The sequence below is a fragment of the Leptodactylus fuscus genome, chromosome 1 (assembly GCF_031893055.1).
Source record: "Leptodactylus fuscus isolate aLepFus1 chromosome 1, aLepFus1.hap2, whole genome shotgun sequence".
Classification (NCBI taxonomy): Eukaryota; Metazoa; Chordata; class Amphibia; order Anura; family Leptodactylidae; genus Leptodactylus; species Leptodactylus fuscus.
In genome coordinates, this window is record NC_134265.1 from 158,805,816 (window position 1) to 158,817,743 (window position 11,928).

Below are 11,928 nucleotides of genomic sequence, written 5' to 3' on the forward strand. Positions count from 1 at the left end.
TTCCTAAATGTGAAGAAGGCAGTTTCAGCAAGTAGGTCTAAGGACTCAAGAACACTCAGGGTGGTTCCAAAAGATATGATATAAGGAACCCAATCGGTGCCCTTCTTGAGCAATAACTTCTGTTAGTTTTGGTTCTTCATGCACTATTTATGTACTGTAAAATGGGTGGTGTGAGGCAGGAACAGGCTAGGAGTTTAATTCTCAGCTGTGACACTGTCCGCATCTGATTAGAGACCTGACAGTGCAAAACCTTGGCAGCATATCAGGCACCAAAACTGACTGCATGATTGTTCAGGAACATTGAAGGATAGAGAATAAATTCTAACTGCACTGGAATGACTAGAACAGCTAACATGGGAGGAATATGCAAATCTGTTTCCCAAGATGTAAACAGGGAGACGGTGCCTCTGTTATGTTGCCCTCTATGGGAAACACCCTGAACATAACAGAGGCACTGTCTCCCTGTTTACATCTTGGGAGACAGATTTGCATATTCTTCCCATGTTCCTTTGCAGTGGAGCAACTATGGCTGTATAAGTCTCCACACACCTGAAAAGGTGGTCTCTCCCTAAGGATGGACGTTATCCCCATAATCTAGAACAGCTAAGAAATGGAGGTGATTCTCTAGGCCAAGAAAATTGCCAAACTGCATCATGTGAATACCCTGGCAATGCCACAGTAGTGGAAGTGGCTTGTATGCTTTGTAATAGTGAGATCACAGACATCCAAGTAACATGTATTACACAAGTCTGGAATGGTGGCCTGAAAAAAGATAAAGAAGTCTCGACTTCAATATTGTTATAAAAATTTAAATATCAAATGGTATCAACCCAATGAATAAATTTACCAAGTTATGTAAGATGCATGGCGAATGGCGCAAAATTTATATCATAAAAAAGAAATGGCAAAATTGCTGTGTTTTTTTTTCTATTCCTTCCCAGAAAGAGCTAATAAAAGTTAATCATTGAGATATATACCCCTTTAATTCAATACCATTACTTTGTTTCAAAACTGTTTCCTCAGTGACACAATGACTGTAATAGAGTCTTGAGCTGTTGTAAAGGAATGTCTGAGACTAAAACCCATGACCATCATGAGGATGCAAGAAATCAGCTGAGAATGTGGTATGCTTTATAGGGTATCATGATAGAATCCACACTGTTATAAAGTCTCAACTGCCTAATCTAATAAATAAAATAATATAAATATTACCGTGTGAGTTGTATCAAATATAAACCATAAGGCTGGATACACACATGCATTGTTTGGTGCATTTTTTTAAGCCAAACAGAAGAGTGAATACAAAAAAAGACTATGGGAAAAACTTATTGTATCGTACACCAGTCGTAATAAATGGCCCAACTTGCGCAGGAACAAAGAGATTTCTGAAGAAATAATAATGAGTTATAATAAATCTGTCGACCCTCGATTATTGCCATGGACAGCCCACAAAGGAATTGGCTGATGCACAAAAGCAACAAAATTGCTTGTGTGATCCCAGGTTTATGGATCCAACACTGGCACTAAAACTTGATTGTCTGAATCCATCTATGAGAAACTCTGCATGTACAACAGCATTCCCTAAATAACTATCAGTATAAATATCGGATGTTCACTCGTGGGAGTGGTGACATATCAGTAGGAAGTAAGATGTGTTGTCATACAGGCCAGATCATTAGCATAGCTAGGTAAAGAACTGACTTTTAATTTTCTACCAGTATGTCTTTGTAGTATGGGAGGATGTCTCCAACCCCTGCATATGACCAAGCAAAGGGGGTAGTCAGATGTGCCATGTCGGACCCACTATAACAGATCAAAACACAAAGCTAAACAGCACCTCATGTAATAAACTGAGGGGTTCATTATTTTTTTAATCACCCACTACTTATTATATTATTGCAACAGGCAGCGGTTGATAATTTACTCACCCATCCACGCTTCTGTCCAGGCCAGTCTCCGCTGCCGCCTCTAGGCAGCGCTACACTTACGTCACAATGCTGAAAAACTATGTCCATTGTCCTGGCTTTGTTAAAAATAGGCTACAGTGCACTTTGGAGGTGGCAGGCCTGAACAGAAGAGTGGACAGATGATGCAATAGGTAGCTGACTGATGTATACTGTGTGGGGGCCATAAACAGAGGGATCATATATCGTGAGGAGTGGGAAGGGGGATCATATAATGTGCAGGGGGGGGGGGTGTAAAAAAAAGGGATCATATACCATGTGGTGGCCAGACAAGTGGCTCATATACCACATGGAGGGCCAAAAAGTGGGGGTCATATGTCATGGGGGGGGTTAAAAATAAAGGCAATGTTATATTATGTGGGGTCAAATAAGGAGAATCTTTTTATCTGTAGATGGGAGTGTGTCCTACAATCTCAGCTAGATGGGTCCCATCAGGCAAACATAGATTGCCGGGTTGGGTATTTTTTTTTTGGAAGTGGGGGTATCTTTCTATAGTTGGCCTCAGAAAGACAGAGGCAGCAGAGAGGCTGGGTTCACCCTGATCTGTACATTAACTTTAATTTAAAAAAAACCCTTCTGTCTTTTGATGAAAAAAAGTGTGGCCTACCACACTCTCCTGTCCATTAAATCTAAAGGATCATAACTTACAGGAGGTATAACGGGGTGAAATGTATGTACTTTTGACATCTGTTTTACCGACATAAGTCTAGGGGAATGTTAAGCAACACTTTTGTTTTAATACTTTTTTCTGTATCGAAACTTTCTGCTCAAGTGAAAAATGTGATATGAATGGCCCATAAGTGACTACCAAATATATAGTAAATCAAATAAGGATCATATCTATAGCTTATGAATTTTTTGATGACGTCACTAATACAGAAAAACATCTTAGAAAGATTTCCTCCTTATCTACACCAGATCTTCTGACTGATTTTTAGTTTCATCATGTACCATACATATTGGCCATTACGCAGATTCGTTGGGGGTGGTGAGTGACAGCGCAGGTTCCTTTCCAGCACATTCCAGTGTTTCGTGTGCTTCTCGTTGCACCCGGACACGACCATCACTCTGGAACAATGTGAAACGTGATTCATCTGAACACATGACCGTTCTCCACTGCTCTAGGGTCCAATCCTTGTGGTCTCTTGCAAATGACAGGTGCCGACGTCTGTTGGTTTCTGTCACCAATGGCTTTCGTGTGGCGACACAACTGTTGAGACCCATTCCTTTGAGTTTTCATCGCATTGTTCGCTCTGAAATGTGTCGCTCTGTCGAGTTGAACATCTGTATGAGCTCAAAGGTGGTTTTCCGGTGGTTATTCTTCACCAGTCGCTTTAGGGACCTACGACCTCAAGTTTCGAGTACAGTCTTACGCCCACACTTTCCACGGTTGGAGGGGGGGTTCTCCACCATCTCGCCATGCTTGTATGATACACTGAACAGTTCTCTGTCCGATACCAGTTACTTCGGCTATCTCCTTGGTCGATTTGTTGGCCTGATGCAATCCAATGACTTGCCCCTTCTTGAAGGTACTAACATCTCTTCCTCTGGTAGCTCTTCCATTGCTAGACATCGCTTCACACCTTTAATTATGATCTGCACTTGACAGGCTACAGCTCAATTATATATATTCAAGAATATATGCAAATTCCTGTCATGAACAGTTCATAATTATATCAGGGGTGGAACGGTACCTTGTTGCACAAGATGACTTTTTCTTTTGGCCAGGCAGTGTATTTTTTAACATATAGCCATACACGCATCAGGGTGTACTATACATCTAGCCTAAACCTATTTTATTTCATGTAAGTAATGGTGAGATTTTTGTTCCTGGAGGGCAGTGAGAAGGGATGATAGCTTCAGCTTTCATGCTCATTAAAACATATCAAAGGGTTTCTTTAGAGTTCAACCCGTGACGGTCACAAGATTCAGACTGAAAAGATTAAGAGAGGAAAGCAGTATCTATGCCCAGAAACAAGGAGCTACTCCACTGACCAAGAGGTACGTCCAAGCTGGTGCATCTGTTTTTCTTTAAAATTATATTTAAAAATATTTTTTGCACTGTTTAACAGACCATGATGACAACGAAACACTAATATAACTGTAAATTTATTCTTTGACATTTTAACTCAAGCAGTTAGGATTTGGACAGTAATGGTTTGCATGACATGTTGCTAAGAATTATTGTGTGGATAATTTGATTTTGAAAAATTATTTCTTTGAATTTCCCATAAAATCTCTGGTCTTTGAAGTGACTCATTCACCAGTCATTTTTGGCCGCATAATTTTTACATCAGTTTACATAATTGGAATTGTATTGCTTTTTCTTAGCTCCACCTTATACATTTTTACACAGAGAAAGAAATGCTCATTTAAATAATAATTTATTTCATTTTTATACAGCACAGTGTACACAAAATAAACATTTGTATTGATTTAGCAGTAACGCCATACATGCTTATGAAAATACACATAAAATACACACACAATGCAAATTAGTGATAGTTTTTTTCTTACACTTTTGTTATATTGTGTTCCAAGTTGTCCATTATTCTTCCGTATTTGCTCTGTTTTTTTCTTTTTTTTGAAATGTTGTAGAATCACAGATGGTAAAAAGATTGAACAAATATGGACATGTGAGATATGCTTAAGATGTGAACCAGAAGTGTGCCAAAATTATGCCACAAATGTGTATCCCAATCTAAGCCAACTAATAAGTGGTATATCTTCAGAGTAGACAGTTTTAGGCTAAGGCCCCACGTTGCAGATACGAAGCTTTTTGTGTTGCAGATTTTGTTGCAATTTTTCAGCCAAAGCCAGGAATGGATTGAGAAGATGGTAGAAGTATAAGAACTTCCTATATATTTCCCATTCCTTGACATTCTTGGCTTTGGCTCAAAAAACTGCAGCAAAATCTGCAACAAAAAAAGCTGTGTTTCCCCAATGTGGTGCTTTAACCTAAAGGTACACCAGATTTAGCATCCAGGATCTGCCACTATGATAAATCTGATTGCTTTAAAGGCTAATTCGTAGCTATTTTTTGGACCGGAATCTGAGACGGCCTCCGTGTCAAATTCTGGTCCAAAAAACGCACATGTGAACTTACCCTAAGGCTTGAAATATACATTAGATAAAAAATTGGCTAATGATAGTCTATGGTAATGTTAGACCTATATGTTAGGAGCATTTCACAACATGAATGCTTAGTCACATGACCAAGTTCCACACGGGAAACATGGTCAATGTGTGTGCTGTATTTCCTAGACTGACTAGATCCATGTGAAATTGAACTCAATGCACCATAGTGAGTTATGATGTAGTAAGATCGTGAACATCCTAATCCCCATAAGGGTAAGTTCACAGGGGTTTTTTGGTCTGGAACCTGAGGCAGAGACTGAGGCGGAGACTGCCTCAGGTTCCGGACCAAAAAACGGGTAGCCGCAACTGAATGCCGGTGCACTGCTCCAGACTAGGACCAATACATGGGCCTAGTCGGGAAGAGGGAGTACCTTCAGGCTGAAACGTGAGGCGAAACGGCCTGAAGAATGAGCATGTTACCTCTTTTTTTTCTGGGAGCCGGAACAAACGGCTCCTGGAAAAAAGAACTGACCGGCTCCCATTTATTTAAATGGGAGTCGTCTTTTTGGACAGGATTTTGAGGCGGATACGGCCTCAAAATCCTGACCAAAAAAAAAACGTATGAACTTACCATGAGGGTCGGCTCACATTAGCGTATGAGTCCACATGGAGTCCCCCCTAGACGGAATACAATCGCAATTTCAAGCGCTGTGCTGTAAAAGCACACAAACCTCATTATAGTCTATGGGGTCCGTGTGCTTTTGCAGTACACTGCTTGCAACTGCGATTGTATTCCGTCGGGGGGAGGGTCTCCATGTGGACTCTCCCCGGACGGAATACATATGCTAATGTGAACCAGGAGTTAGATCAGTTTAATGAAGGGGTTAATGTACCTCCAAAGTGCTAATTGGATTGGGATTGAGAGGGTATTTAGGTGTGTGCTTAGAGCTAGCTCACAGACATGAAAAACAAGACTGAAGTGATGGGTATAAACAATTCTTTCTTGCAGTTTGGCAAAAGTTGGTTCTGTGAACCTTGGAGAATGCCACGTCCTGATTCATCTCGTGCACTGGGGGCATACGATGCAGGCAGGGGCCGACCACACTTGGGGCTAAGTGCAGAAGAGTAAGTGATCTTAGACTGAGTCTATGTAATCTGTGTGGTGTTTTGTTGAATGTGTTCCTGCTGTGCTTTATGTAACGTGTAACATGGGTTTTATAGATGTTAATGCTTCTAAAGAGTTTGCACTGAATGCTGGTTTGAAGGGGCAATACTGTATGCAGAAATAGGTACTGGTGTTGCAAAGCTTAATATTTTCTTGTGTAAGCCTAGGGCTCCATGTTGTGAAGACACTGTTTTGGCTGAGGCAGAAACTCAGGGGCAAAAAATGCTACGTTTTACAGTACCTACAAAGTAAATGGGATTCTTAATCCCATCCACACATAAAAGAAAAAAGCTCTACAGCGGAAAAGCTGCATTTTCAAAGCCACGGGTTTTCAAAAATTGTGGGCTATCCATTATACCTTTACAGAAATGCTGGCATTTTTTTTTTTTTCCTATGGTGCATTTTTGTGTCTTGTTCAGTGTGTGGGATGTTCCCTCCCTCCCATCCCCCCATCATAGAAAGTGCCGGTGCTTGAAAACTAGTGTTGTGGTAGCTCCTTTATTCTTGGGATCATTAATAGTCTGACAGTCAGAAGTAGTGCTATATCACAGCAACATGCCATCACCTTTTCTATAAGGCAAGGTATGGGTGGCTGCTGGAGGCAGAAACCATGCTCCTATGCTAGGTAGAGGGTTTTCACAGTCTTAACTGGCCATGTAATTTATTTGTCATAGCTGCAGCCAGGCCAGGCTAAAGTGATCTATCACGTGTTGATGTGCAGTCAAGTGAGCAAAGACTTGCAAGGAGGCGATGGAACAGTGACGTAGATGTCAGTTACAATGGTGGCAAAAATATACAAATAATGTTAGGTGTCTGTGAAATATTCTTCCTTTTGTATTTTGCTAGGACTGCCGGCATTGCAATTCTTGCCATTATAGCTGCCCTTGTCTTCATCATTGGATGTTGGTACTTCAAGAAACGAAATGGTTACAAAATACTTGGGGTAAGAACTGTATATTCTCATAACACATGAGTTATGGGGGGGGAGGGGGTGAATTCTTAGCATTCATTCTATACCTAACAGAAATGTCTGCTATTCTTACTTGCACACTTGGGGTAAGTTCACATGTAGGCATTTGGTGCTTGTTTTTGAGGTGTATTCCACCTCAAAGTGAACACAAAACATTGGCCATTGTTTTCAATGGGAAGTAGAGATAGAAATGGTGTCCTACTTGATCATGCCATGGTACGTAGTTCAATAGCTACAGAACTTGTGATGCAAGACACTCAGATTATCAGCCCCATTCATCTCTGTAAATGTGAATGCCAGGGCAAGATGCATTGGAATCGCACCTGAAAGCAGTGGACCTGACACATGGTCTTATTATGCAGCTTCAATATGCCCTACTACCTGGCCTTCTGCTTGTGATGGAAGGGTTTCTCCTGGACAGCTCTATAAGCAGTTCTTATAAGCCACTTCTACAAATCCCATCTATGTCACATAAAGATTGCAGCACAGTTCACTTTGACAGGCTATTGGTGGAAAAAAAATTAATTGCAATTATTGCTGCAGGGGCTACCGGCAACTTTTACCCTTTACTATGCACGCCTATTCCTGCATACATGCCACCAGTTCACACAGATTTTTTTGGACCAGACTTTGGCGCCTCCTCAGAATCCGGTCCAAAAAATGGGTAGCCGCAACCTGAAATTATAGGACATTGTGCTTTGGGTTAGGCCCAAATGAATGGGCCTATTTGGGAGGGAGTGTCGTGCCGCAGCGGAATCCACGTCAAGATGGGGCAAATCGCTTCTTTTTTCCGCGAGCAGCAAAAAAAGCTAGCGGAAAAAAGTGCACAGGTCCCATTGAAGTCAATGGGAGGCATTTTTTGGAACCAGATTCTGAGGTGGATTCCATGTCAAAATCCAGACCAAAAAAACCCAAGTGAACTCAGCTTTAGATTGCTTTTTGCAGCAGCAGTGGCTTTCAGGAAAATGAGAAGAAACAATAGTAGAGAGAATCCACAACACTCTGAGGTTATACATGATCAAAAAGTTTTTTTCACATATTTTAATAGAAATGGCAGTATCCCATGGGTTAGTAGAATAGTAGCATGATAGGCAGTGTATACCGGGCGATACCATCTCAACTTGAACTTTATGAACTGGTATCTACAGTGTAAATAGACACATTAGAACATCATAACCAAACAACAAATAGATCAATATGACACATATCAGCCATACAACTATAAAGCAAACGCCAAACATCTATAACAAATCAAAAGCCAAGTATATTAGAGAATATTAAATAATGGTATAAGGTATGTCATGGGAGGCAGATAACATGATGACTTGGACAAATCCAACCAGAAGTCCTCCTGTCTACCATGATGAAAAGACTGATATTGCCGCACCATGTTGGAGGCACGCTCCAGAATATAAGGGTATTTTGGACACCACTTCATGACCTCATTGGACAAATCATGTGAGTGCCCCATCATGTGACTGCACAAAGTGCACAAGTGCCAACTACTCACATAACCAAGGTGGGAGCGCACATATGTAAATTTCTGTAACAATGGCTTATATTTCCTTTACGTGTATGCCTTATAAACTTTAAAGGGGTATTCCCACCTCACATACTCAGTAGTCTTCACTCTTGTAAAATCTTCTTTCTTCCTGGTTGCTTGCATCATTTGGTGGGTGGGGTTTCACAGGCAACCTGCTGTTTAGCTCCGCCCCCAAATTCCCATGTAGCTCCGCCCACCCACATTGGACTATGAAGTACAGGCAGCAGCAACTCCATTCTGTGTTACATACAGAGACTGCCTGTCTCTGCCATAATGAACACAATTGAATTAGCTAGCCTGATAACTGGGAGAACAGAAGAAATGAAAGCAGCTCCTCTGAGTGCAGGACCTAGGTCACGTGGTGTAGACACAGGATTAGCTAGATACACAGGCTCGCTCCCTGCACTTAGCCCCTCCTCCCTCCCCCCTGAGAGCAGCAGATACATCATTTGACTCAGGAGCAGCTAAGTCAGGGCTGTGGCCACAAAAAATTGAATAAAGTAAGATGGTGGACAAACAAAGCAGTTTTGCTGAAGCAATGTATTTAGGAAAAGTCTTACATTCACATTAACCAGCAGTATAGATAGGATCCTTGTGATGGGACAACCCCTTTAAATGAAATGGAACTCTTTCCCCCCCCCCCTTCCTTCAATCTTCCATTTCTCAAAAAACTAAAATGTTTTTTCAGACCCACCACTTCAGTCCAAATGCAGTCAGATCTATGTTGGGTACATCTCGAGAGAATGGAGAATGTAAAGTGCCTCTACAGGATTATAACACTTTAAACAATGTGGTATGTAATATTTACACTCTCTATGTTGTAATGCCTTAGACACATGTTGACATGTCATATTTTTGTGGCGTCTGTATTTTTCACACATGCCATAAATATCTATTCATTTTGATGTATTTTATTTAGATATCACATTTTTTGCAGACTGTAGGGCCTGATTCACTGATGCTGATGAATCAAATCATTGAAAGTCTATGGGCCCATGAAAAACAGATGACTTTGGTGACCTCTGCTTTACAGATGTAATACACTGCTAGAAAGCCGACAGTGTGCTGAATTCAAAGTACTATCTGCTTTCATGTTCTGTGCCCCTGGTGAAGAGCTATCAGTGCCAGTATCGGTGCCAAAAAGGCATTTCTGACAGTCAGTCAGGAACACCCTTCCTCACAGTAGCGTCTACTGCGTTGTACTGAGAGCAATGAGGAACGCCTTAAGAAAAGCTATTCTTCTCCTACCTTTAGATGTCTTCTCTGTGCTGCTATTCTGTAGAAATTCAGGTTCTTCTCTGTATGCAAATGAGTTCTCACAGTGCTGGGGGCGGGCCCTAGGGCTCAAACAGCACTGGGGGCGTCCCCAATGCTGCAAGAGAAATATCCAGCGCCGACTCCATCTTTTTCAGGAATGGCCTCTCCCTGCGTCTTCTGTCCTAGGTTTCAATCATCTAGGCATGCGCAGTCTGCTCTGCCATCGGGCCTCGAGCAGAGCCGACTGCGCATGCCCGGCAGCCACAAGAAAGTGGCCGATTACACAGTAAGCTGGTGTAAACAGCCATTTTCTTGTGGCTGCCGGGCATGCGCAGTCAGCTCTACTTAAGGCCCTGTTCCTGAAAAAGATGGAGGCGGTGCTGGAGATTTTTCTTGAAGCATTGGGGACGTCCCCAGTGCTCTGAGAGACCTCTGTACATACAGAGGAAAAATGGGATTTCTACCGAACAGCGGTGCAGAGAAGACATCTAAAGTTAGGAGAATAGCCTTTCTTAAGGCTATTCCTACGTGTGATCGAGAAAAAAAAATGTGATTTTAATGATAAAATCCCTTTTAAGGGTGTACATGGCAATCTGAAGTCAGGTTCATATAACATGTTTTTATCTGTTATGATCTGTCGTGGTCAGAATAACTCAAATACTAATAAATGATGCAAACAGTGTAATTTTAAAAACAAGATCAAAGCATTCTTCAATCCTTATTTTTAGGAGACAGTCTTGTGTTCAGGACTTTCCTTGTTTTTGTTTTTTTTTTTTTAAAAAAAGGTGCACCATGTGTCTGAAATAAAATGTACCACAGCCCATGGCTGGCGCACCTTTTCCGCATCATTTCCACCACTTATAATACTGAATCTGGTGGGACCGAAGGACCCTGCAAGTGGTGTACAAGACTAAACAAATCTTCCCCATGTGTTCAGCCCAGGGATTGTAACAATGCTGTTCACTGATGTAACCTTTATTTTGGTGCAGTGTTTGGGCCCAGAAGCCAGGGGAACCCACAGGTCTCACTCAATACTCTATAAATGCATTACCCCTATGTACTGAAATGACCTTCCACTGTCCAAAAGGAGAACGTTAACTTTTTTTTTTTGGGGGGGGGGGGGTTGTTTTGTGTGTTTTTGTGTTTGGTTTTTTTTTTGTGTTAAAACAGCAGTTTGCAGCATATAGTGAAGGAGTTTTGTGGGGATGACGGTGATCATTTCCCCTGTGTGACACCATGTTCAAGGCCACCGATGTGTGGGGGGGATGGAATGCTTGTTTCCACAAACTTCCGGGAGGTCTAGATCCAGATAGAGAAGGAAATAGCTGAGCTTTTGCACCAAAGGTCCATGAATTAATAATGATTATATATGTTTTTTTTTTTTTTGTTTTTTCTTTAAGGTTCCTGGAGCGCCCCCTGCATATGAAAAGATTGCTGGTGAGACTCAGCCCCCACCTTATACCCCATGAGATGAGCACAACCAGAAATTCTCACATCATTGTTGATGGATATAGATCAGATGAATTTCATTTAATAAAGTGTATATAAAGAATCTTAAATTGTATAATGACACTTGACTAATTGAGCAAAATATAATCCTAACTCTGTTTGGGTCAAAGCATCAGATTTATTAATGGGCAGAAGGTCAACTTGGTGTGGTGTGAGAAGTTATTCTGTATTATAAAGACTTGAAGAAACACATACATTTTTCAAATAAAATATATAGTGGACAAAATATAGAGATTTATTTTAAAATTATTGCTCAATTGTTGGCGTATTATTGCTAAAAAGCTGTATCTTACAGTACCAGCAAAGTGAACAAGATTTTGTTTTTTTTTATATCCTTGTGGAAAAGCTGCGTTTTCGAAAAATACAGCATGGTAACTTTAGCTGTGGAATCCTAATTAGTTTTACCTTATATTTAATGGGGGAAGAAAAATCGCAATGAAAA

At 41.1% G+C, this 11,928-nt stretch overlaps 1 protein-coding gene across 2 annotated transcripts; it reads left to right on the forward strand.

Moving 5' to 3' along the window:
• The first annotated feature begins 3,873 nt into the window (after nucleotides 1–3,873).
• On the forward strand, nucleotides 3,874–11,637 carry MLANA (melan-A). 2 transcript variants are annotated; one of them, XM_075263656.1, is made up of 5 exons: nucleotides 3,874–3,965; nucleotides 6,052–6,167; nucleotides 7,054–7,150; nucleotides 9,409–9,513; nucleotides 11,378–11,637. In XM_075263656.1, exons 2-5 carry the CDS (start codon nucleotides 6,085–6,087, stop codon nucleotides 11,444–11,446), a joined length of 354 nt encoding a protein of 117 aa, XP_075119757.1. In that variant the 5' UTR covers nucleotides 3,874–3,965; nucleotides 6,052–6,084; the 3' UTR covers nucleotides 11,447–11,637. The 2 variants fall into 2 exon arrangements, with proteins under 2 accessions (XP_075119757.1, XP_075119748.1); XM_075263647.1 differs by lacking the exon at nucleotides 3,874–3,965 and having other exon boundaries at nucleotides 6,004–6,167.
• Nucleotides 11,638–11,928: the final 291 nt, after the last annotated feature.